Source organism: Marmota monax, unplaced genomic scaffold, assembly GCF_021218885.2.
Source record: "Marmota monax isolate L192 unplaced genomic scaffold, Marmota_monax_Labrador192_F-V1.1 WCK01_AAM20220418_F8-fsc00127, whole genome shotgun sequence".
In the NCBI taxonomy this organism is placed as follows: Eukaryota; Metazoa; Chordata; class Mammalia; order Rodentia; family Sciuridae; genus Marmota; species Marmota monax.
Window position 1 is genome coordinate 1989345 of NW_026692894.1, and position 22058 is coordinate 2011402.

Below are 22058 nucleotides of genomic sequence, written 5' to 3' on the forward strand. Positions count from 1 at the left end.
AAGTTGTCTTGGGGTCACAGGGGATGTGTTTAAACTAGAAACCAGCGACTCCATTTCCTTTCACACTGTCGCCTTCTCTACTAACAACCTCCAAATCATCGGCCTTTTGTCACTCAGAGTCACCATGAGGAAACAAGTGATGTATGCACCAGACCAACCCACCCCATCCATCCACAGATACAGAGACAGGTGGGTGCTTCAGGAAGATTCTAAGTTAGACAAGTGGAAGAACTTCCAGACAGTACTGGTGATGCCTGACAAAGTCTTGGATTGGAAACGGAGTGCATAGAGAGCCTGGAGGAATCCATCTGAGTCAGGCTGGCTTTTATTTATTTATTTTTTTAATGAACCCAGGGGCGCTTTACTACTGAGCTACAACCCCTGCCTCTTTTTTAAATATTTTATTTTGAGACAGAGTCTCGCGAAGTTGCTGAGGCTGGCTTTGAACTCACTCACGATTCCCCTGCCTCTGCCTCCTGAGCCTCTGGATTACAGGCGTGGGCCACCGTGCCTGGCTTGGCCATGCCCTTGAGAGTTCTCATTTATAAGGTGCCATTTGGACCATGGCTGCCCCTCCCTGTTGCCGATGTCTCCCAGGCTGAGATGAATCGGGTCAGGGTCCACCCCAGTGATGGGGCGGGCCTGGGAGAGAGGGAGGAAATTTATGGTTTGGCCTTTGCCCTTCAGGCGCCAGCATCTCCCAGAGCTCCCGAGGGCATGCGGGGCTGGAGGATGGCACCATGAATCTCTGACAGCCATGGGGCTCCCCGCGGAGGACGCCCAATGGAGGAAGCAGCCCATAGATCACAGCTGGGCTGTTGACCTTGAGTCTTAAGCAAAGTGAAGAATAAAAGGTCATATTTATTCCATCAGAGCCACGGGAGCCTGAAATACGGGAGTGTGAGTAAAGACGGTGGTAAATCACTCACCACTCCGGGGAACTCGCCCGATCTGTCTTCCACCCTGTCACCCGCTGGGCCACCGGGCATCCGTGTGCACAGAGGTGGAGGGAGAGAAGATGTGGGGGCTCCGGGGGACCCCAGATGGTACTCACTCTGTATTATAGCAGTCCTGAGAGTCAGTGAGATTCACAGACCTCTAGAATGTAAGGAGTCCCTCACCTCCAATGTCACCTTCCCTTCCCGCTTAGCCTGACCCCCAGGTGGGGCTCAGCCTGTCCCCCTCACTGACACTTCCTGTCTCTCTTAACCTGCTGAAACACCTCTTCATTTGTCCCTGGCACATCCCGAGTTCTAACCTGCTGAATGAGTTACTCACGCACAAAGATGGTACCGAGCGCCGTCTCCCTCCACCTTCCCACATCTCCAGCCCTCTCAGGCCAGGACTTGTGTTGGTTGTGGTGACTGCTGTACCCAAGGTCCCAGGACAGCTCCACCTATCATGTGACAGGTGCTCCGTGGACATTTTTTAGATGGATGACTCTCTGGAAGTTACCTGAGAGATGGTCTGACTCAGACCCCTCACCACGCCAGGGAGAGCTGAGCTCTGGAGGAGGAGAGCACTGATGGGGGTACAGAACTGGGAGGAGGACCCAGATTCCTGCTCCCAGCCAGAGCTCCAGGTCCTGCAGGGTCCAAGCTGCTCCGATACCACGTTGCTGTCCGTCACGTTCCATTAACCACCCAGAGGACCCAGGGCAGTGCAGCCCAGGGCAGGGAAGGCGTGCTTGCTTCTCACCCTGACTTACAAAACAAAATGGGTGACAAGTTGACTGATAACACACCTCCTAACCCAAAGGGGGCCCAAAACTATGTGTTCCATTAATTGGGGAATTCGGGGAGTTTCTTTCCTAAGAATTGTAGGGTTGGGGTGGGAAATGGGGAGGGGTGTTTCCTAAGCACCACCCCATCCTCCCGCCTGGCTGGACCCTCCCCACGGAGGCTCATGCCACCCTCACCCCCAAGCTGCGGTGCCAACACATCCATCGAGCTGTGTGCCGAGCTCCGTTCTCAGCGCTTTTCCTTACACATTCATTAAACCCGTCTGGGAAGTGGCGAGCTCCTGCCATCGTCCCGGTGTTAAAAATGAGGCAAATAAGCTATAAAAGAAACACTCTGTCCCGAGTGCTGGGAACACATGAGGAAGCAGGACAACTGGAGAGGCTCCTCTTCCTGGAGGGACCAGGCTCCAGCATCGTCCTCGAGCACACTAGGATGGAGGTGCTGAAGGAAACGGCACAGCAGGGGAGGGGCCAGGGGACTTGGGTGGTGGGAAAATCACAGCATTGAATAGGGTGGCCACCGGGGGCCGACTTGGAGGGGGTGAGCCGGAATCTCTGGGAAGGGATCCCAGGCAGGGGAGCAGCAGGGAGAAGCCCCAAGGCTGGAGAGCATCGGGACCCTGCGAGGGGGCCAGGGTGGCTAGAGTGGAGGGGGGGCAGGGTACGGTGGTCCCTGGAAAGACGTTGTGTCAGGGTTCACCCCTGGGGACACATTCACAGATGCTCACAGCCTGAACCAAGAGCCTCTTCCCGCCTCTGCTTGCTCTCCCAGGGATGCTTCCACACTGAACGATGAACACACTTACACACTGGCCAATGGACACACACCACACACACTCATGCACACACGCACACATTCACAAACACACTGGCCAATATGCACAGCTCTCCTCCACCCACACCCGGCTTCACCGCCACCCTCCTGCGTGGGTGTGAGTGTGCCAGAGAGGAGCAGGGCGACTCCTCCCCAGCGTCCTTCCCTCTGCCCAGCCACAGCAGAAGAGGGGGACAGAGCCCCAGGTTCTGGGGCCTCAGACGGTACACCTCATGGAAAGCAAGTCTGCGACTTTCTCGTGTGTAATTTACTCACGTGACCACGTCTAAACTAAAGGTCTCAGGCCTGCACGCATCCTCATGCAGGGACAATGACGCCTGAGTGTGGCTCGTTCTTCATACCATAGGAGCCACCTGCGGGTGGGGTCATGACACTGCTGCTTTTAGTTACCCTCAGTCAAAACTAGGACTGTGCCTCCCGGCCGGAGGGGCACCTCCACGCTCCTGGATAAGGAGTCCGGTGCCTGATGAGGCTCATCTTCCCCCAGCCCAGGACCAGACCCGGCTCCCTCAGCCCCGCATGGCTCACCTTCACCACCAGAGGGCTCCTGCTGGAGGGTGGGCCAGCGGTGCCAATGTTGTCTGTGAAAACGATGGACACTTAGATAGGTCATCAATTAATTCATCTATTGATAGATGATAAAGGAAAAAAGCATTCGCCATATGCATACATGGGTGATGGAGCTATTTTTGATGTCGGCGCTCTGCATACGTTGATTGTAATGCTCCCACCACTGCAGTTATGATTGTAACTGCTTTTACAAACAAGAAGACTAACTGGGCATGGTGGCCCATGCCTGTCATCCCAGCAACTCAGGAGGCTGAGGCAGGAGGATCATGAGTTCAAAACCAGCCTCAGCAACTTAGGGAAAGGCCTAAGCAACTTAGCAAGACTCTGTCTCAAATTAAAACATAAAAAGGGCTGGGGATGTGGCTCAGTGGTTAAGCACCCCAGGTTCAATCCCTGGTACCAAAAAAGAAATTAAAAAAAAAAAAGGAAGACTAATGCTTTCTGGGAAATCTGTGAACAGGGTAAAGATATAGAGGGAAGCTGTGGAGTCAGGATTTAGCCCAGAGCCCAGGTTCCTCTGGTGCTAAATCATGTGAGCATTCAGGGTTAGGGACCTGTCCCTGCCTTCCCACTGTCCTTCTATGGCTGTGCCCCGCCTTGCCTTCCCCTGCCTCTTCCCTTCTGGTGATGTTCTTGTGGAAACTTGGAATGTCCGAAGTGGGTGTGGAAGTACAGAGAAGGGAAGTGTCTTTCCCCAGGTCACACAGGGCTCATGACAGAGCTACTGCTCCAGGCTCCCGTCCCCAGCCTGAACCTGGGTGCCTGGTGGGTGGGAACAGCTCTGTCCCCATCCTCCTTTCCTTGGGCTCCTGGGTTTGGACTCTGTCAGAGGCTGCAGTTGTCTGGACAGAGTGGAGGTCTCCCTCCTGAAGCCACGCCTCCTCCCTTTCCTCCCTCCTGTCTGCTCGCTGCAGATGTGGTGTCTGGGAGGATCAGCAGAACCAGCCCAGGGAAGTGCTGAGTGGGCTCCACCTGACCACTGCTGGAAGGGCATTTCTCCAGGGGCCCAGGCAGTGGGCAGATGATGCAGCAGATCTGCAAGCCAGATGACCAGCAGGCCACGCGTCAGCCCCCAAGAAAGCATCGGCCAGTTTCTCCACCAAGCTGTCATACCAACTATCCTCGGGATATAAAAGTGACAGCTCACACTGGTGCATGCTTTGCCACTTGCAGCCTGTCCCAGGAGGGATGCGTCTCTTTGGGTTCCTCAGCAGTCCTGAGGGCAGGTAGTGTTACCGCTGTTGACCAGTGACGAGTCCTTGCTTCCCCGATGTTGAAGAATAACACCAGAAAAGCACACGCCGAGGCAAGGTCAGAGTAGAAATTAGAAGTTTATTAAAGGACAGCAGAAAAGACTTCTCCCGGAGGAAGAAGGGGACCCAAGAGGTGGAATCCATGGAAGTGCGGTTGTCTCCCCTTTTTATAGGTTTGGTGATGAAATGCAAGGGGGAAGGGTTAGGACACAGGTGGGCCAAATGGGCAGGAAGGACTTAATTATCACCTTTTGGGATGGGCTTATCACTTCTCTGGGATGGGCTATCTCCAAATCTGTTGGGGCTGTTTCCTGGGCTCCATTAACTTTTCTTTGAGGTGGACTTTGGCCTAGGGCCTTTTTGGGGACTTCATTAACATTCCATGAGCTGTCCTGCGTTTCCCGGAATCATTCTCAGCATGGCCTCCATTTTAGATTTCACTGGATATTAGACCCGATTTACCTAACTACACTGACTACCTAACTTTAAATCTGGCTTCAGTAGTAGTGTGGGCCTTCCTGTTTGATAGACGAGAGAAACATCTCTTTGTCCAAGGTCACTCAGCTGGCAGATGGCAGGGGTGGATTTGAACTTGACCTTCAGACATTTGGCTTTATGACCACAGTATTTCATAAAGGAGGGTTAGGCATCCTGGGCAGAGGGGTCAGGTAATCTGCCCAGGGTCACACAGCTAGTCAGTGCCAGAGCAAGGTTTGAACTCAGGCCCAGGTGCTGCGAGTCACTGGGTTTTCATCTTCAGCAGTTCCTCCTGGGCATTGGATTCCTGCCATGTCCTGCCCTGAAACTGCCCCAGTCTTCAACCCTCAATGAGTATGGAGAAGAGCAAGCAGATGGTCAGGGGCCACTCTCCCCGCTGGGCACCTTCTCCAATGCCGCCTGTGGCCCCAGGTCCGACAGGGCCAGCCAGCCTGGGCAACAGAACTAAGCAGCCCCTGTGTGCACTGCTGGCCACCCGAGCGTCCTCAGCCTTGCTGGAGCGACACACAGATTCCCAGCAACCCCTGTTCTTCCTGCTCCCCTGGCAGAATTTGCTTTGTGATAACATTTTATATATATATATATATATATAGAGAGAGAGGTACAAAATGTACGCGTGTCGCAGGGACTATTTTAACCACTTTTAAGTGACAGTTTGGTGGCATCGAATTCATTCGTGTTGTGTAACTATCGCCTCTGTCCGTCTCTAGGAGTCATCATCCCAGTGTGAGATGGGCACCCTCAGACAGCAACCGCGTCCCCCTCCACCAGCCCCTAAGCCACCCTCCCGCCCTCTGTCTCTCTGAGTGCGTCCACGCTAGGTGCTTTGTGTACTGTATCTGTCCATTTGCACCCAATGTCTTCCAGGGTCATCCCGGTTGTAGCATGTATCAGAATTTTACCAAAAAATGGTGACAGCTTCACAGATGTGCATGTCACCTCTGACAGGGGTCACACTCGTCTTCTCTGTAAGGTTCCAGTTTTTAGTCTATGTGTGCTGAAGAGAGCACTGTGGTGGCATTCTGAAGGATGCTGGCGCTGGCTTTGCCCCTGGGTGTTGTCCCATGCGGGTGGAGGTGAATCGTGCCATCCGGTTCCATGTTGGGTGGTGCCGACTCGGCGCCAGCTGGTTGTCCTAGCGCATCCTGGACACAGCTGGTGGGGAATCTTCGGCTCCCACCGTTCTGTATGTGACAAGGTGTAATTGACCTGACACCTTCTGTGTTTTTCCGTAAACGATGACTTGTTGAGCAAACTCTTCTCAGCTCCTCCAGGAGACAAATGGCAACTATTGTCATCGTAGCCATCATTGCTGTGGCCCTGAAAGGCCCCGGGAAGGGACAGGTGTGCTTATCCCCATTGCCCGTAATTTCTCGCAGAGGGTTGGCTTTGCTATCCCATTTCACATGTGAGGAAATTGAGAGGAAAAATGATCTGGAGTCAGCTAGGCAGAGGCAGGACTGGTCTTCCGAAGAAGTTTCTGTCTGATTCCAAAGTCCACAGTCTTTCCTCTAAGATATGCTAAACCAGTCCCTGTGTGGGTGGAGGTTGAGGACGAATAAATCCAGAGGGAAGTCCCACATCTGTGAAGACCTGGATGAAGAGAGAGAGAAAGGAGAGACAGACAGACAGACAGACAGAGGCCTTGCATGGGATAAGGGGGCTGGTCCTGGTGGGCTTAGCCCATGGTGACAGAGCACTGCTCTAAGAGAACAGAGAGAGAAAGGAGTCTCAGGAGCAGCCCCGGGGGTCTCACCAATGGCTCAGTGTGGGCCACCCACGGATGCAGCTCCCAGGGAATTCAGAGTGGCCCTGAGAAGCGTGACATCTGATGGGGAGAATGTGGGTCCTAAGACAAATCACCTGACGGGAGGGGAGCAGCTAAGAAGCACTGGGATCTGTGCCTGGCAGTTGCTGGGGGGCATGGGATGCTAATTCTGGAGAAGTGGGGTGGCGTGGCCTCACAACTGGAGAAAGTCAGCCAGGGGTAAAAGAAAGACATAGGAGCTTTCCAGGCGGACCCCTGGGGTTGCACTAGGGACAGATGGGTGGTCCCTGAGGAGGGGAGGAGCAGGCTTTCAGAACACAGCCCACCTGAGGTGAGCATCAGGAATGGATGTGTTGCCCAGAACTAGGAGGGGGGCAGCAGTTGGCGTGTCCCAGGAAGTGCAGGAGCAGAGTGCTGCAGCCAGAGGGGCCTATGTTGAGGGACTGAGGAATCCAGTGACTGTCAGGGCCCCTCTTGTTCCTGTGGTCTGAGTGGAGATGAGCAGGAGAACTAGAAAGAAGCCAGCCGCCGGCTGAGAGCCAGCAAAGGCAGTGCTGGACGGAAGGGCCCAGGAGGCCCAGGGCTGCACCTAGACAGACCCCAGATCTCAGCCCACAGCAACTCTGGGAGGGACTCCATCACCTGCCCCTTTTACAGAGAGGTTAAGTGGCATGCCCAAGGTCACACAACTGGTCACTGGTGGCACAGGGGTTGGAGCCCTGGTAGTGATTACTGGCACCTGTCCCCAACCTCCTGGCTTTCTCCACTCTGTGAAGGAGCACCCTGAAGCAGCAGCTGCCACACAGGCACAGGCAGCAGGGTCTGCCGTGGTTCCCCAGCCAGGAAGCAAAGGCAGGGCCTTCCTGATGGGGCAGTTCACCTGTCTCCAGGTAAGCTCTTACTCTGGGGAGATGGGTGCAGAGACAGCCTGCTGGGTCTCAGATCACTGTGGCCTAATTTCCAATAGTGGCCAGGGCTTTGTCCTTGTGTCTGCTGAAAACAAGTGGCACATCCGGCAGTGTGCAAGTGCCACACTCAAGATGGCTCCCTGCAAGTGCCACACCCAAGATGGCTCCCTGCAAGTGCCACACCCAAGATGGCTCCTTGCATGCTCAGTCAGGACCAGGCACCGCCCATCTCCAGCTTCCAGCTTGAGGAACCAGCACCAGGGTTGCCTCTCTCTGGGTTGTGGGGTGAAGCATTGCCCACTCCTATATGTGGCTCATCCTCATGCAGACCTTCCTCTGTGCCAGACCCTGACCTGGGTTCTTCATGAATTGTAATTGACTGAATCCTCAGGACACCCTGTAAGGCAGAGATGACGAACACCCCATTTTACAGAAACAGGACATTCCTAGGACACTAAGACACAGAGGACACTACGACACCTCAGGATGTCAAGGGCTTACTCTGTGCCAAGTGTTGTTCTAGGCCCTGGGGAAATCCAGGAACAAAAGAGAGGAAAAGTTCTGACCTCAGGGAGCTGACATTCCAGTGGAAGGAGAGAAAGACAGACACTGAACAGTAAGCACAGGGAGTGAGAGATAATGTCTGTCAGGCAAAGTGCAATGGAGGAAAATGAACAGAGTAAAGGGCTTGGGGGAGCCAGGGGTAGAGGTGGGCGGAAGCTCACATAGGGTGATTGAGATGGTCTCCCTGAGGAGACCTTAGAGCAGAAGTTTGGAGAAGGTATGTAGGTGAGCACCTAGCTACCTGGAAGAAGAGCATACAGGCAAAGAGAACAGCCAGTGCAAAGGTCCTGTGGCAAGAAGCCCTGGGTGGGTCTGAGGAGCTGCAGGCAGCCAAGGTTACAGAGTGAGCAGGGGGAGTATTTGGAGAGGGAATCCGTGAGGCAAGAGGCAGATCACCTGGGACCTGTGCACTATGGAGGACTCTGGGTTACATGAAATGGGCTTCACTGGGGTGGCATTGAACAGAGGAGGGACAGGACTGACGTATATTCTAACTGTATCCCTCTGACTGCTGTGGAGATGCAGCTGGGGGAAGGGAGCAAGGGAGGACACCCAGAGGCAGAGGTTTGACCTTTAACTCTGCCTGCAGTCCCCAGGGCTGTGGAAGGAATGTCTGGATACACCTGAGGCTGGAGGCCTTGGCTGGGCGCTTCGTCTCAGAATCTCAGCCATGATGGAAGGAAGTGTCTCCTCGGCTCACTGACCGGTGGAGCCACCAAGGCAGGGGCACTTGGGAGGGTCCCATGTTCTCAGGAGGGGCAAAGGCAGTGAGCAGGGTCACAGCCAGTTCCTCATCCCGGGCCCTGGCTTGCAAGTGGATAAAAGGCCTGACCTTTGGGGCCTTGAGGCTTCTGCATACTCCACCATTCTGAAGAGCAGCCCTGCACCTCTTCCGGTCCTCACTCAGGGCCCTGTGTTCAGGCAAGGCCGGTGTTTGGCACCAGTAGAGGGGACTCCATGCCTTGCACTGGTAATTCTGATAATTTCGACTCCTCTAATCCCTGGACCATCAAATATGGGGCCCGGGGTCTTCCAGATGCACAACACTCCATCCCACAGAGTTTGAATGCAACCTCAGAATTCTTCTCAACACTGGCACCCAGAAAACCCTCAGAGATGGAACACAAGAGTAAACACATTTGCAAACCTTCTAGAACCTGGTTCCTGGCCACTGCCTTGGTGACCTCATTCCCTACCACCCTCCCTTTCTATCTCCATTCCAGCCATGCTACCTCCTCACTGTTCCTGTCTCAGGGCCTTTGCATGGCCTTTCCAGGCAGCTCCTTCTGCCCCCAAACTGTGCCCACATGTATCCACGTGGCTCTTTACTTCCCTCAGACCTCCCACTGGCATGAAGCCCTGAGACCACCATCATCTCTCACCAGATCCCATCTCTGTTCCAATTGACTGTGTGACCTCAGGAAGTTCATTTAATCACTGTCTGTAAAATGGGGAGCAAAATTAAATGTACTTTCCACATAGCTTGAGAAAATACGAGGGTTCTGGGTTTTCATCTTGGCTGAGCACAAAACTCTGCAAGAACTTGGGCAAATCTCATAACCTCTCTGAGCCTCAATTTTCACTTCTGTAAAATGGGATGATAATAGCACCTCCCTCACAGGCTGCTATACAAATTAAATTAATTAATAATGTAAAATACTCAGAACGGCGTTTGACGAATGGTAGATGCTCAGTAACCGTTACCTGTTACTGCAAGGTAACATGTTTTCTTCTTTGATAATTGCCATCAAACAGTTGGCTTGACTCAAAGACTTACTTCCTGCCAAAATTTCATTCTGCTTAGTTAAATTTAAGTAAAACAGTACAGTCATCCTTTAATGTCTGAGGAGAACTGGTTCCAGGACCCCTGCAGGTACCCAAATCCGCAGATGTTCAGGTCCCTTATATGGAACCGGCATAGTATTTGCATATAACCTACACACATCCTCCTGTATTCTTAAGTCATCTTCAGATTATTCATAGCACCTAAGAGGATGCAATAATAGTGGTAAGAAAAAGAGTCTGTACACAGATTTTTTTTTTCTTCAAATATTTCCAATCCACAGCTGGTTGACTTTGAGGCTGCGGAATTGGAGGATTCCCAGGTAACACTGCATAGGGAAGTCTTGCTTGGGTGGCCTGGCAGGCCTGTGCAGGCAGCCTCTCTGCCCAGCCTCCATTTCTTCATCTGCAATGTGGGGCAACATTCCTGCATCAGAGTCAGTTTGCAGAATGAGACCCTGCCTGCAGGAAGTGCCAGCCTCACAGGAAGTACCCCATGCAGGGTGTGCAGATAGAGCATCCAATCTCCTCTCCTGCCTTGGGTTTGTGCAGGGAAGCCAGCAGGCCCCTTAGGGGCTCGGCAGAGGAAGGAGAGGCTGCAAAGTCAGGGCCTCTCGTCTGGGTTTAATGAGGCCCTTTCATGCGGTCGGAGATGTGAAGGCGGCTGAAGAGGTTGGCAGGCCACGGGTCCATGAAGGGCTGGTAATGAGGATGCCGAGCCAGGGAAGGGGCGCGGGGAGCTTGACGTGGCCTCTCCAAATTAGTGCTGGGCTCAGCAGGCAGCTGTGCGTATCGCTGATGGAGGGGAGAGGGGGGGGGCAGAGCTTCTGCAAAGGGGAGGTGCTGGGGGAGCTGAGATGGATGGGGCAGGAGGAGCCCCGAAGATAAAAGGGGTGTTTGACAACTTCAGGAAAGGAAGGAGCTGCTTTCTTACGTGGACACCAGCACCCATTTCCTCCTCACACAAAAGCACCCTACACGCCCCCCCCCAACACACAGCTGCACAAGGCCAGCGACTCCGCCCACCTGTCTTCTCTTGGGGGCTGCATTCCTGGGGGAGGTTCATGGCTGCTGCAAAAATGGAGAAGCTCAAACACAACAGGATTTGATGTCTTTCTTGGCCTCCTGATGTTCAGTGTGGTGTGCCAGACCAGGCAGGAGACGCTCAGGTTGGGTCTGCAGCTCCCCGCAGGGCTTATCAAGGTCAGGTTACCGCAAGGTCCAGGGGTGAAGGGAAGGAGCATGTGGGGGAGGCGCTCTGGCTCTTAGAAAGCTGGTGGCACACTGTGTCCCCCATTCCATTTGCCAGAATGTACTGTCCTCAAACATCCCTAGCTGCAAGGGAGGCTGGGGAGGAAGTCTAGAGGGGCCCAAGAGGGGAGAGTGGCTTGAGGTGGTCATTTACGCTTCACCATGAGGCCCAGGGGGAAACTCAGAATCCCCCCAATTCCTGTTCCCACTCCCAATCCTGGGCCCTGAGGCCCCAGGGGTGTATTCTGGGGGTAAACTGTGCTGCTAAGAAAGAGCAGGACCAGCTTGCAGATGTCTCTGGGAGGTCACATGGGGTGACCCCTCCCAGTGTCAGGGAATGTGGGAGTCTAGGGCTAGGCCTGGGTAGAAGAGGGGCCTAACAGTGGCTAATGTTGCCTGGGATCAGACCCTTACAAATGATCCAGGAGTAAACACCTCCACTCCACACACACACCCACACACACTCACACACACACACACACACACTCACACTCACACTCACACACACACACTCACCTGTACCCTGCACTCATGCATCCCAAACCCATACATGCACATCCATGAATGGCCTTCAGGGGCCCATGCAGTGAGCCTGAAGGACACAGAAGACTCCCTGCAGCAAGGTCGCAGGCCAGCGGTGTCTGAGAGCCTAGCGCTAGTCCCCAGTGAGTCTCAATAAGCCCCTCCCCATGCACAAAGGGACTCTACCCTCAGCACCTAACCAAGCACACATCCCCCAAGGAGCAACCCAGACCCCGAGTTCAGAGGTACAAAGAGGGATAAGACACAACCTGGTCCTCGAGGGGGTGGTGGCATGAACCAGCCGTCATCAGGGAGAAGGGCCCTGAGGGGATAGCGCGGAGGGCTGAGGAGAGGCAGCAGGACATGCTCTGGCTGGGGTCAGAAATGATATCTGCATCAGCCTCAGAGGGTGAGGACCTGGGTGGAGAAGGAGATGGCCTTTCTGGGGAGAGGGACCTCTGCATGCAAGGGGACCAACCCGTGCCTGCACTAGTGCACTGGACCTGGCGGCCCAAGTACATGGAGACCTGGGGAGTGTGAGGGATGCCCTAGTTGGAGTCCCACCAGGCAGTGCCAAGATGTGAGCTGCTGGCGTGGAGAAATGATAGTCTAATCCCACCTACGAGGAAAAGATGGTGTGAATGGGATGTTGGCATCCCGTCAAAGCTACCTCCTGTGTCACTTAGGATTCTGTCAGAGAGAGGGAAAGAGCCCTGCGAGTCTTTCCAAAGAAATTTCGGAGCAAGGGCTTGTGCGGATGATGGAGTGGCTGGGGGTCACCCAGGAGACAGGGAGCACCACAGATGAGCCTAGGTGAGAAGTGACCGCCCCGCCCCATCCAAGGCTGGAAGAGCATAAGGAGGGGGTGTCAGCAGGATGGGGATCCAGATCTCTCTGGAAGGAGCTGGAACCAGGAGCCAGCCTCCAGAGGGGACTCAGGCTGTCAGAGAGAAAGCACTGGAAAAAAGAAGAGGAAGAGAGACTGTGTCACAGCAGCTTCTCCCTCTTCCCACCCTCTAGCCTGCACTGGCCAGCTGGACCTGGCTGACCCAGGGCACAGGAACCTGGGAAGAGCAAGGGAGCATGGGAAATGTAGTTCCCTGCCATGCAGTGGTTAGGGAGGGGGCCAGGGAAAGAGGGAAAGCAAATTTGAGAGAAAACAGCAGGATGACTGGGCTGCTCTTGCCTGTGAATTCTTCTTAAACTTCTGGGGTCAGCTGAAGATTGTTGGATAGTGTTCAGCTGAATGAATAAATGCCAAATGAATAAAAACACAGAGAGGGAGTGGGGGCGGGGGGTAGAGAGAGGGAGAGGAAGAGACTGACTCAGAAACAGCCATTTAGGCCTGCTTTGTTTTCCTGGGTAGGCGCCGGGATTGCAATTTCAAACTGTGTTTTAGAGTGTGTGAGCTTAATTAAATTTAACACGTTGGAGCAACTTAACTTAAAATAGCAATTCATATTTTCTGCTAACAGAGACGTCGCCAGTTTACGTGATGGAGGGAAATGCATCAGGGTTTCAGGAATGTGGTTTTCAAAGGGCGGAGACCTCTGGCTATTCAGTTAATGTCATTGTCCCCAAGTGCACTCTCCCCTCCTGCACCTTGCTCTGGTGGAACGCTGACTACTGAGACCAAGGGGCTCTGCCTTTAGTGGGCTTCTGCCATGGAGAAGAGAAGCAGAAGGTTGGGCCGGGAAGAGGGAGGTTGGGCTACTTGTTTGTTGGGTCCCCACCCCAGGAAGTGACCCTGGAAACTCCATCACCCCAATCCTGTAGGCCATTGTGTCTCAATGAGGGGTGATTTTGACCCTAGAGGCCATTCAGTAATGCTTGGAGACATTTTTGGTTTGTAGAGCTGGGGGTGTGTTCTGGACTGCAAGTCCTGGAGGCCAGGGTGCTGCAAACATCCTGCAGTGCAGAGGGCAACGGCCCGGCCAGGACTTAGCCAGGCCAGGGGTCCTGAGGGCTGAGGCTCAGGAACTGTGCTCTCGTTTGCTGCTTCTCAGATTCCTCCAAAAGGACCAGCTCTGTTTCTTCCCTGTCTGAATGCTTTTGTAATTATGTAACAGACATTAGAAAATACCATCATGCGCTTGGATGTGACAGCCCATGCCAAGTTGCTCACAACTGTAAGGCCTACTCTCAATTTCTGGGCAGCTGATCATGGAGCAGGAATAAACAGTTCATGGACAGGATTCTTCGGTGGGCCATCCTATGAGCAAGACCCACCTCTGTGATTCTCTGTCCTTCCTGGGACAGCAGGGGGTCACAGCTAGGTGACACTAGCCTTGGGTTATTGCCTATTCCCTTGTGGTCCCCCATGCCCTACCCACCTCCTTGAAATGGGTCCTTTCGTAAATGCCCTCAGTTATTATCCCTCTGCCACTAAGCCCTCTGCCTGACAGGCCCCCACTGATTCTGGGATGTTTTCCTGCCTAAGTAAGCAAAGTTGGAGGTCGTATAGGTGGGACGACAAGGAGATGATGCTCGGGCTTCGGCTGCGACCGTCTCTTGTAGGTCATGGCTCGCCCTTGACCAGCACGTCAGTGGCAAGGGACACAGTCACAGTTGAGACTTGGGTGGATCACTCTGGAGATGGTGGGCTGAGGGGACTTCTGAGGAGCATACCCAATGCAGAACATCTGTGTGGCGGCTGTGCCTCTGTCCAGACCAGAAGTGGAGAGGCCCAGGCAGGGCCTGCGCGTGGCATCAGGAGGCAGGGGGCCTTTAGGTAGCAGAACTACCCCCCAGGGAGGGGCAGGTGGGCATGAGGGGGAGTCCAGGCCCCCAGTGCAGCCAGGGTCAGCAGATGGCTCTGTTGGGGGTGTGATAGGGTGTACAGAGCACGGGGTGGCAAGGGAATTCCATTTCTGTCACTAGAATTTGAAGAGTGGCCATTCTATGTGACTTTTTCAAGTGGCTTGTCTTTGCTACCTGGATCCAGGAGCGGCCTGGCTTCAGACGAAGAAGGGTGGGATCCCAGTGGAGCCCATCTGGTCTCCGCTCCATCATTCCCCCAGGGAAGAGTGCAAACTCTTCGGCCTCCTCTTCCTCTGAATCAGAATGATGCTAACTTCCTCAGGGGTTTGCAGGAGCTTATATGAGATATGCATGGGAACTTCCCAGCCCCAGGTAAGGGCTCTGCAAGTCCCAGTTATTGGTGCAGCAGAGATGAACTTGACCTTGCCAGCTGGGGCCTGCTGAGTCAGCTGCTCTGGCTCTCCTTGACATCTCCTTCCCAGATGCATGGGCGTGCGCGCACACACACACACACACACACACACCCCAGACCCATACCCCAGACCCACACACGCCACATACATATACCGGATACATGCCACACCTGTACACCACACACACACACACACACACACACACACCCCACAGGGGCAGAGGATCCAGGAGCTGCCTCCTGGCTCTTGGTCCTGGCCTGAGGAAGCAGGATTATTCCTCCTGCCTCATTGCTGGGCTAGATACCCTGGGGGGCTTTTCCAGGCTGACCTTGCAACCCCGGTGCCAGCAGCCTGCCAAGAACCAGCCTCACCCAATGGCACCTCCATGAGCAGCTTGGTCCAACTAGCTTTCATTCCATTATGATTTCCCTTATTTGGGAAGCAGGCAGGGCTCCAAAGTCACCCAGGGACGGCAGGAAGATGAGCAGTGTCTGGGAGGAGTGGAGGCCATGGAGCCAGACTGCCTGGTTTGGGGCCCCAGGCCACGGCTGGGCACCCTCAGGCAGGTAGCGTAACCTTTCTGTGCCTCAGTTTTTTGTCTATAAAGTGGAGATGCCATCGTGGTAACTACCTCTGGACAATTGCTGGGAGAATTATGTGAGTATTCATGCTCTCTGAAGAGCTGAGGATGGAGCTGGCCCAAGGCAAGGCCCTGGGAGCCACTCTCATTTCACTGTCATTTTAGTAATGACAGCAATAGTCGCAGCACCTGCCTCCCAGAAGGTGGGTGCACATGGAGATGACCTCAGGGGTCTCGAGGCAGGTCCTGTGCTGGGTGGTTGGGGAGTGATGGGGAGAGCCATGTGGCTGTAGGTGTCCAGGACGCAGCATGCCCCCCTCCTCCGGTGGCTCTGCTTTTTCAAGTCACCCGAGCCCTCCAGGTGGTGGAGGGCAGGGATTCACAGCGACGGCAGCTGGGCTGCTGGGGTCTGCATCCCGGCTTTGTCCCCCACTGCAGAAGGAGCATCATGGCAGCGGCCACCCAGAGAGCTTCTGGAGAGCCGAGTTGACAGGCACAGGGCACTACAAGAGCCTGGCACTCAGGTGCCAGCTGCTAGTTGCTCTTACCACTGACATCATTCTGGGTGTGCCCAGCTCCCGCCTCGCCAAGTTGCATCTATAGCCTCAGGGAGGAGGAACTGGGCTTGGGGATTGCCAGTGTCCCCAGGAACACGGGTCACATAGGGATCCTTGGGATCTGTCCGGGGGGCCAGGGATCCTATGGGTGGAGCGTGAGCTGCAATGGGCCCTACAGGACTTGAAATGAAGAAATGCATCCCCGTATCCACCACAAGCCCAGACTGTGGACCTAGAAATAAAGTCAAAGTCCCCAAACTGCCTCATCCCAGCAGTCCCAGCTGTGTGACCTCTGGTAATCACTTACCCTCTCTGAGTCTCAGCCGTTCCTCCTGCGAAATGAGAGCCCTAAGCACTCTTTCACAAGAGGGCACAGTGCCAGGTAGAACTGCGGCAGTGGAGTCCTCAGACAGATCCACCTCTCCTCCCCTCTGGCCTCTTGTGCCCCAAACCCTCTGGGATGCAGAGGGGCTTGAGGGGCTTTCCCCCAGTGTGACTTCCCCAGCAGCAGGACCCAGGAGCTGGGGGGACAGCAGAGCCTCCCGGGCCATGCACTGACAGGATGTCAATATCTGCCTGTCAGCCCTGATCTCTCAGGTGGGTGTCTTCAGGCCTCAGTATTTCACATCTGAGATCTCAATCTGTGGCCTGTCTCGGGGCTGGAGGGGCGGATGGAGCCTTCTCGTTCTCAAGTCCTGGGGAATAGGGGGTTGGGGTAGAAGAGGGGCCACCAGGGAGGCTACAGGGCATTCCTTCAGGCCCAGGGGGTATTTCTGCAGGAGCATTTACAGGGTGATCCAGGCCTCACCCCTGGAAACAGAAGTGGGCCCTCGATTAGAGATGGGGCCTTGTGTCCATGCTTATGTCTGGAAGGCCCAAGCAGGAGGGGCCCAGGCTGCAGTGGACGGACCCCAGTGTGGGAGACGGCTGCCCCATTAGGCCGGTTCTGAAGGTGGAGGCCCTAGCAGGGTCCTCCTGACTGAGAAACTTCCCCAGAGCTGTTGGGGGGGCCACCTGCTGTGGCCTGGAGTGGGGAGTGTCCATCCCTTCCCTGGGGGAGCTCGGTTCTCCACTCCCCCCCACTTCTACTTAAACCCCACCTGACCCCACCCCCAGCCCAACAGGCCCCCAGTGCAGTCACCAGCCCTCCTGGCTCAGGAGAGAGCCCTGCAGGTGGGGGCAGTGCTGGTGGGTGGCCCAGGGCAGGACCCTGTCTGGCTCAGCAGAGCACCTGGCCCAGAGAGGGCTCAGTGCTGGTGTCCTGAGGCGCCCCAGAGAACAGGACAGGCTGGAGTAGGGCAGGGCTGACCTGACTCCCCCCACCTCCACGTCCCAGAGACTGGGGGATGTTGGCAGCAGGCCTGGGAGGGGGTGGCGGGGGCCCCTTTGTCTAAGTCTTGTTTCTTCGCTCCTTTAATCTCTGCCTCTGGTGTCCCCCCTGCCTCTCCCTGTGTGTCCCCTCTGCACTGTCCTCTGCTGCTTCTCTCACCTCCACCATCCATTTCCTGTTCCCTCTGGGTGGCTTCCTGCCCTCCTCTGCTGCCTTGCTCTCTGATATCCTTCCCTTAACTCCCCACGCTTCCTCTTCCACGGCCTTTCTCCGGCTCCCCCTCCCTGGGTCTCGCTCCTTGTGTCCTTGCTTTCCCATTGTTTTCTGTGCCCATGCCTATCACCTGCCTGTCACCTGCCCTGTCCTCCTCCTCCTCTTCTTGCCCCATCTCCCCTTTCCTGTCCCTCCTCTCCCCGTTGCTCTTCCTTTGGTTCTGCGGGGCTCTCTGCGTCCCTGTCACCTTGACCTTCCACTGCGCCCTCCCTTACCCCATGTCTACCTCCCTCCCCAGGATGATCCCAGCCTCCAACAAGGCCTTCGTGGTCAACAACCTGGTGTCGGGGACAGGCTACGACCTGTGCGTGCTGGCCATGTGGGATGACACGGCCACGACCCTCACGGCCACCAACATCGTGGGCTGCGCCCAGTTCTTCACCAAGGCTGACTACCCGCAGTGCCAGTCCATGCACAGCCAGATCCTGGGTGGTACCATGATCCTGGTCATCGGGGGCATCATCGTGGCCACGCTGCTGGTCTTCATCGTCATCCTCATGGTGCGCTACAAGGTCTGCAATCAGGAGGTCCCCAGCAAGATGGCAGCAGCCACTGTCAGCAACGTGTACTCGCAGACCAATGGGGCCCAGCCTCCACCTCCGGGCAGCGCGCCCGCCGGGCCAGCCCTGCCAGCCCTGCAGCCGCGGCCCAAGGTGGTGGTGCGGAACGAGCTGGTGGGCTTCAGCGACTCTTCCTCTTCCAGCTCACTGGGCAGCGGGGAGGCTGCGGGGCTGGGACGGGGTCCCTGGAGACTTCCACCCCCTGCCACCCGCCCCAAACCCAACCTTGACCGCTTGATGGGGGCCTTTGCTTCCCTGGACCTCAAGAGTCAGAGGAAGGAAGAGCTGCTAGACTCCAGGACTCCAGCAGGGAGAGGGTCCGGGACATCAGCCAGGGCCCAACACTCAGACCGAGAGCCACTGCTAGGGCCCCCGGCCGCCCGGGCCAGGAGCCTGCTCCCTCTGCCCCTGGAGGGCAAGACCAAACGCAGCCACTCCTTTGACATGGGGGACTTTGCAGCTGTGGCTGCCGCTGCAGGAGGGGTGGCCCCCGGTGGCTACAGTCCTCCCCGGAGGGTCTCAAACATCTGGACGAAGCGCAGCCTTTCCGTCAATGGCATGCTCTTGCCATTTGAGGAGAGTGACCTTGTGGGGGCCCGGGGGACTTTCGGCAGCTCCGAGTGGGTGATGGAGAGCACGGTGTAGCCCCCGGGTGGTACCCTCCCTCCCACCCTCGAGGAGTGGGAGAAGTAGGGCAAAGGACCTTTTCGGGCAAGTCTTGTGGAGTTTCCATGGTGATGTTTACATCCAGGGGCAGTTCTGTCTCCCAGTCAAGGCCTCTCGTCCCTTCCCCCCAGTCCCCCGCCCCCCATGTCACCTTCCCAGGCCCGTCCCCACCACCCAGCAGGGTGTGCTCAGGGAATGTGACTCGCTCAAGTGTCCGCTGAGCCCTGAGTGTTTGGAGAGGCGGGGACTCCGTCTTTCTGATCACAAATGTAGCTTTGAGCAAGCGGCTTCGGATCGCTCATGGGTCCAGTGCTGTTTTTATTTCTAATTTATGTTTCCATTTCCCAGACTTCTCCTCTTCATTCCCACAGATAACCGAGAGAATTCCCTCTACACGAGAAAGAGTCCTCCCTGGTTGCGGGTGACCATGGCCAGTTGGCAAGGCGTGGGGATGACTCTGGTCTCAGTCTTGTTTGGAGATGAGTGTGGAGTTCCCTGCCCAGAGCCCTCATTACCCCCAGCCATCCCCACGCCCTGCTCTGGTAGGCAGGAATGGCCGATAGTGACCCAGTGTCCTTTGCTTCTCAAATAGGCCCTCACCCAGCACAGTGGCTTAAGCCAGAGGATGACCTCCAGGACCTACACATGGGCAGGGAGGGGGCTCTAGCCTGTAGGGCATAGGGACCTTGCTCTGGGGTTGCTTCAGGGCATTTGCCTCTTTTCCTGGGAAGCTGGGACAGGAAGTTCCCATGATCATGTGCTGGCTGAGAGGGGTCTTATTAAGAGATGTGGGGTGACCAGGGGACAACAGATTTTGAGCCCAGAGCTCTGGGTGTGGTTTCCAGAGCCACAGGGACCACCAGCTGAATGACACAGGCGAGGACATTTTCTCTGTAGATCTCAGCTTTCTAACTGGCAAAATCCTGAGACAGAACTGGAAGACCCCCCCCACTTCCCTTCCAGTCTCAGGACTCACTGGCTTTCCCCAACTCTAGCGTACGGCGGTGTCCAGCTCAGTGGGCCAGGAGCACCAGCTGCCAGAGCAGTCCTTATCCTCTCCGGGCACAGAAGGAACATTCTAGACGTTTGAGGGGAAACGGAATCAGAGTTTTGGAGCTTGGGGAGGTATTATGATCATCCCACCCTCATCCCTTCCTGTGTCTCCCTGAGAGCAGAGATGGGCCCACAGTCTCATGGAGCATTAGTGACCAAGCCAGGGCAGGGCGGAGGCTGCCTACCTCCTGGGGGCATTGTGATCCATGCCCCTGTCTTCGCCCCAACTAGAACAGTTCTGTGTCCCAGGTCTGTCCCCTGTCTGTTCCTGAAGAAGGAGGCTCAGGATGGGATCTGGGGTGCCTTCTGGATGGTTCCCTGAGGAGGACCCACCCCTAGAGGTGGGCAGGGTGGGAGGGGAGGCTCACCATTCCTGTCTACCTAGGGATTAACCCCCCACTCCCAGAGAGCCGGGGAGAAACTCTGGAGGACAAACCTGAAGGGTGTTCCCTGCATCTCTGTTGTCCTGGCCTCTGCCTCCTTCTACGTCTCTCCCCATTACCAACGCACTACCTCTCCCTCCCTTGGTCTCCCCGATTCACGCCTCCCTCCCCCCAGCCTCCTCCACGGACCTCCACCCTCTTCCTCTTGTTCTTCTTCCTCCTCCTTCTACTTGTCCACCACAGTGTAAAAAGCACACAGGTGAGGCCATCCTGGACTTTGTAGAAGTTCTGATGGGCTCCGGCCTGATGCTGAGGCAAGCCCCGCCCCTGCCTCCCGGGCGCTGGAGGGTGGAGGCGGGGCTCCCTGCAGGGCCGCCTTCTGGCTCACGTGGGAGCCTCCCAACCCAGCTGTGCCCTTCCGCCCTCTCTCCCCCCTGCCCCCTCCTGTCTTGGTTCTTCTTTTCCTGTCTGCTACTCTGCCCTCCCCCTATCTTTTTCTGGTTCTAACAAGGTCATCAGCAGATCAGGCCAGTCTCTCCCAAGACTCCAGGTTCATTTTCCAAGCCATCCCCAGTGCCAGGGGGATATCCCTTCCCTGTCGGGGTGTCACCCACAGAATTGGGCCACTTGAAGGGAAATCTCTCCCCCCCTTCCCCTCCCCCTTGTCTGTGACTCCTACCCCTTCATCCTGTCCAAACGTAGCCATTGTGGAAGTGGTCTCAAATGCCACCTGACGTTTTGCCTTTGTCAGACCCGCAGGGGGATGTGGTGGACAGCAGAAGGGGAGGACCCAACTCACTGTCTGTGCCCCTCAGCGGGCAGAGCTTTGTGGTGACACGATATGTACTTGCTCTTTTGATTGTCATGTTTCTGACTTTGGGGTTTGGGAAAGCAACATCCCTGTGGTCAGAATATAAATGCCAATCTTCTCGCAAAAGATAAAGTACAGTCAAATGTATGGTTTTCCAAACAGCTACCAACCACACTTCCTGGGAGGGAGGAAAAAAAAACATTCTCCTGTCTGTGAATGTCTGCTGTTCATTTCTCTGGAAACTCTGGGTTTTCTAAAGATGACTTTGAAATGGCATTTTCTCTTGCACCTGTTTGTTACTGCCTGGCGAGAGCTTGCTTCCTGCCAAGTTCATGTAAAAGGTGGGGGAGTTTTCTGAAATAGAGGGTGAGGCCGTCATCCCGGAGTAAAGGTGGACTGTGGAGTGAAACTCCAGGTGGGGAAGGGAGCAGTCCATCCCCAGGCCTGACTGCCCACCTGATACACCAGCCCCCCCAGCCCTACCACACCTGGCCACTAGGGGCGCACGGGTACTTTCCCTCCATTTTGGTGGAGTCCTGGGTGGTGTTTTCAAAAGGGTCTTTTATCAGAGGACCATGAAGACAAACCAACACTCAAAACCAAAGTATAGGAACAAATAAGCTTCCTGAACACAGCTTCCCAGTCCCAGACCCTCTCTCTATATCTGCCTCAGTGCCACCCCATAGGGATCAGATGTGAGCCACAATGAAATTTTAGACTTCTTTGTAGCCGTGGGGTGAAACAGTTGAGTTCAACATTAGTTATTTATTTTATTTAACCCAATATATACAAAGTATTATTTCAACATGCAATCATTATAAAACTAGTAAAAAGAATTTGCAATTTTTTTTTGTACCAAGTTTTGGAAAGCTGGTGTATATTTTACGCTTAGAGCACATCTCAATTCTGGCTAGCCACCTTTAAAGTGCTGGCCACTGAGTTGGACAGCACAGCTCTAGAGTGACAGCAAAATTGACTAG

The 22058-nt window shown here is 55.2% G+C and overlaps 1 protein-coding gene and 1 non-coding gene across 2 annotated transcripts in view; one reads left to right on the forward strand and one right to left on the reverse strand.

Moving 5' to 3' along the window:
* The window catches only part of Lrfn2 (leucine rich repeat and fibronectin type III domain containing 2), a 166267-nt gene extending 144922 nt beyond the window's left edge, over window positions 1-21345 (forward strand). Inside the window, exon 3 of the mRNA XM_046450762.2 lies at window positions 17844-21345. Within this exon, the coding sequence (XP_046306718.1) occupies window positions 17844-18810 (967 nt within the window). The 3' untranslated portion in view covers window positions 18811-21345. The remainder of the gene's footprint in view (window positions 1-17843) is intronic.
* On the reverse strand, window positions 5802-5907 carry LOC124096788 (U6 spliceosomal RNA). The gene has a single exon (XR_006853013.1). It is a non-coding gene; the product is annotated as a U6 spliceosomal RNA (small nuclear RNA).
* Window positions 21346-22058: the final 713 nt, after the last annotated feature.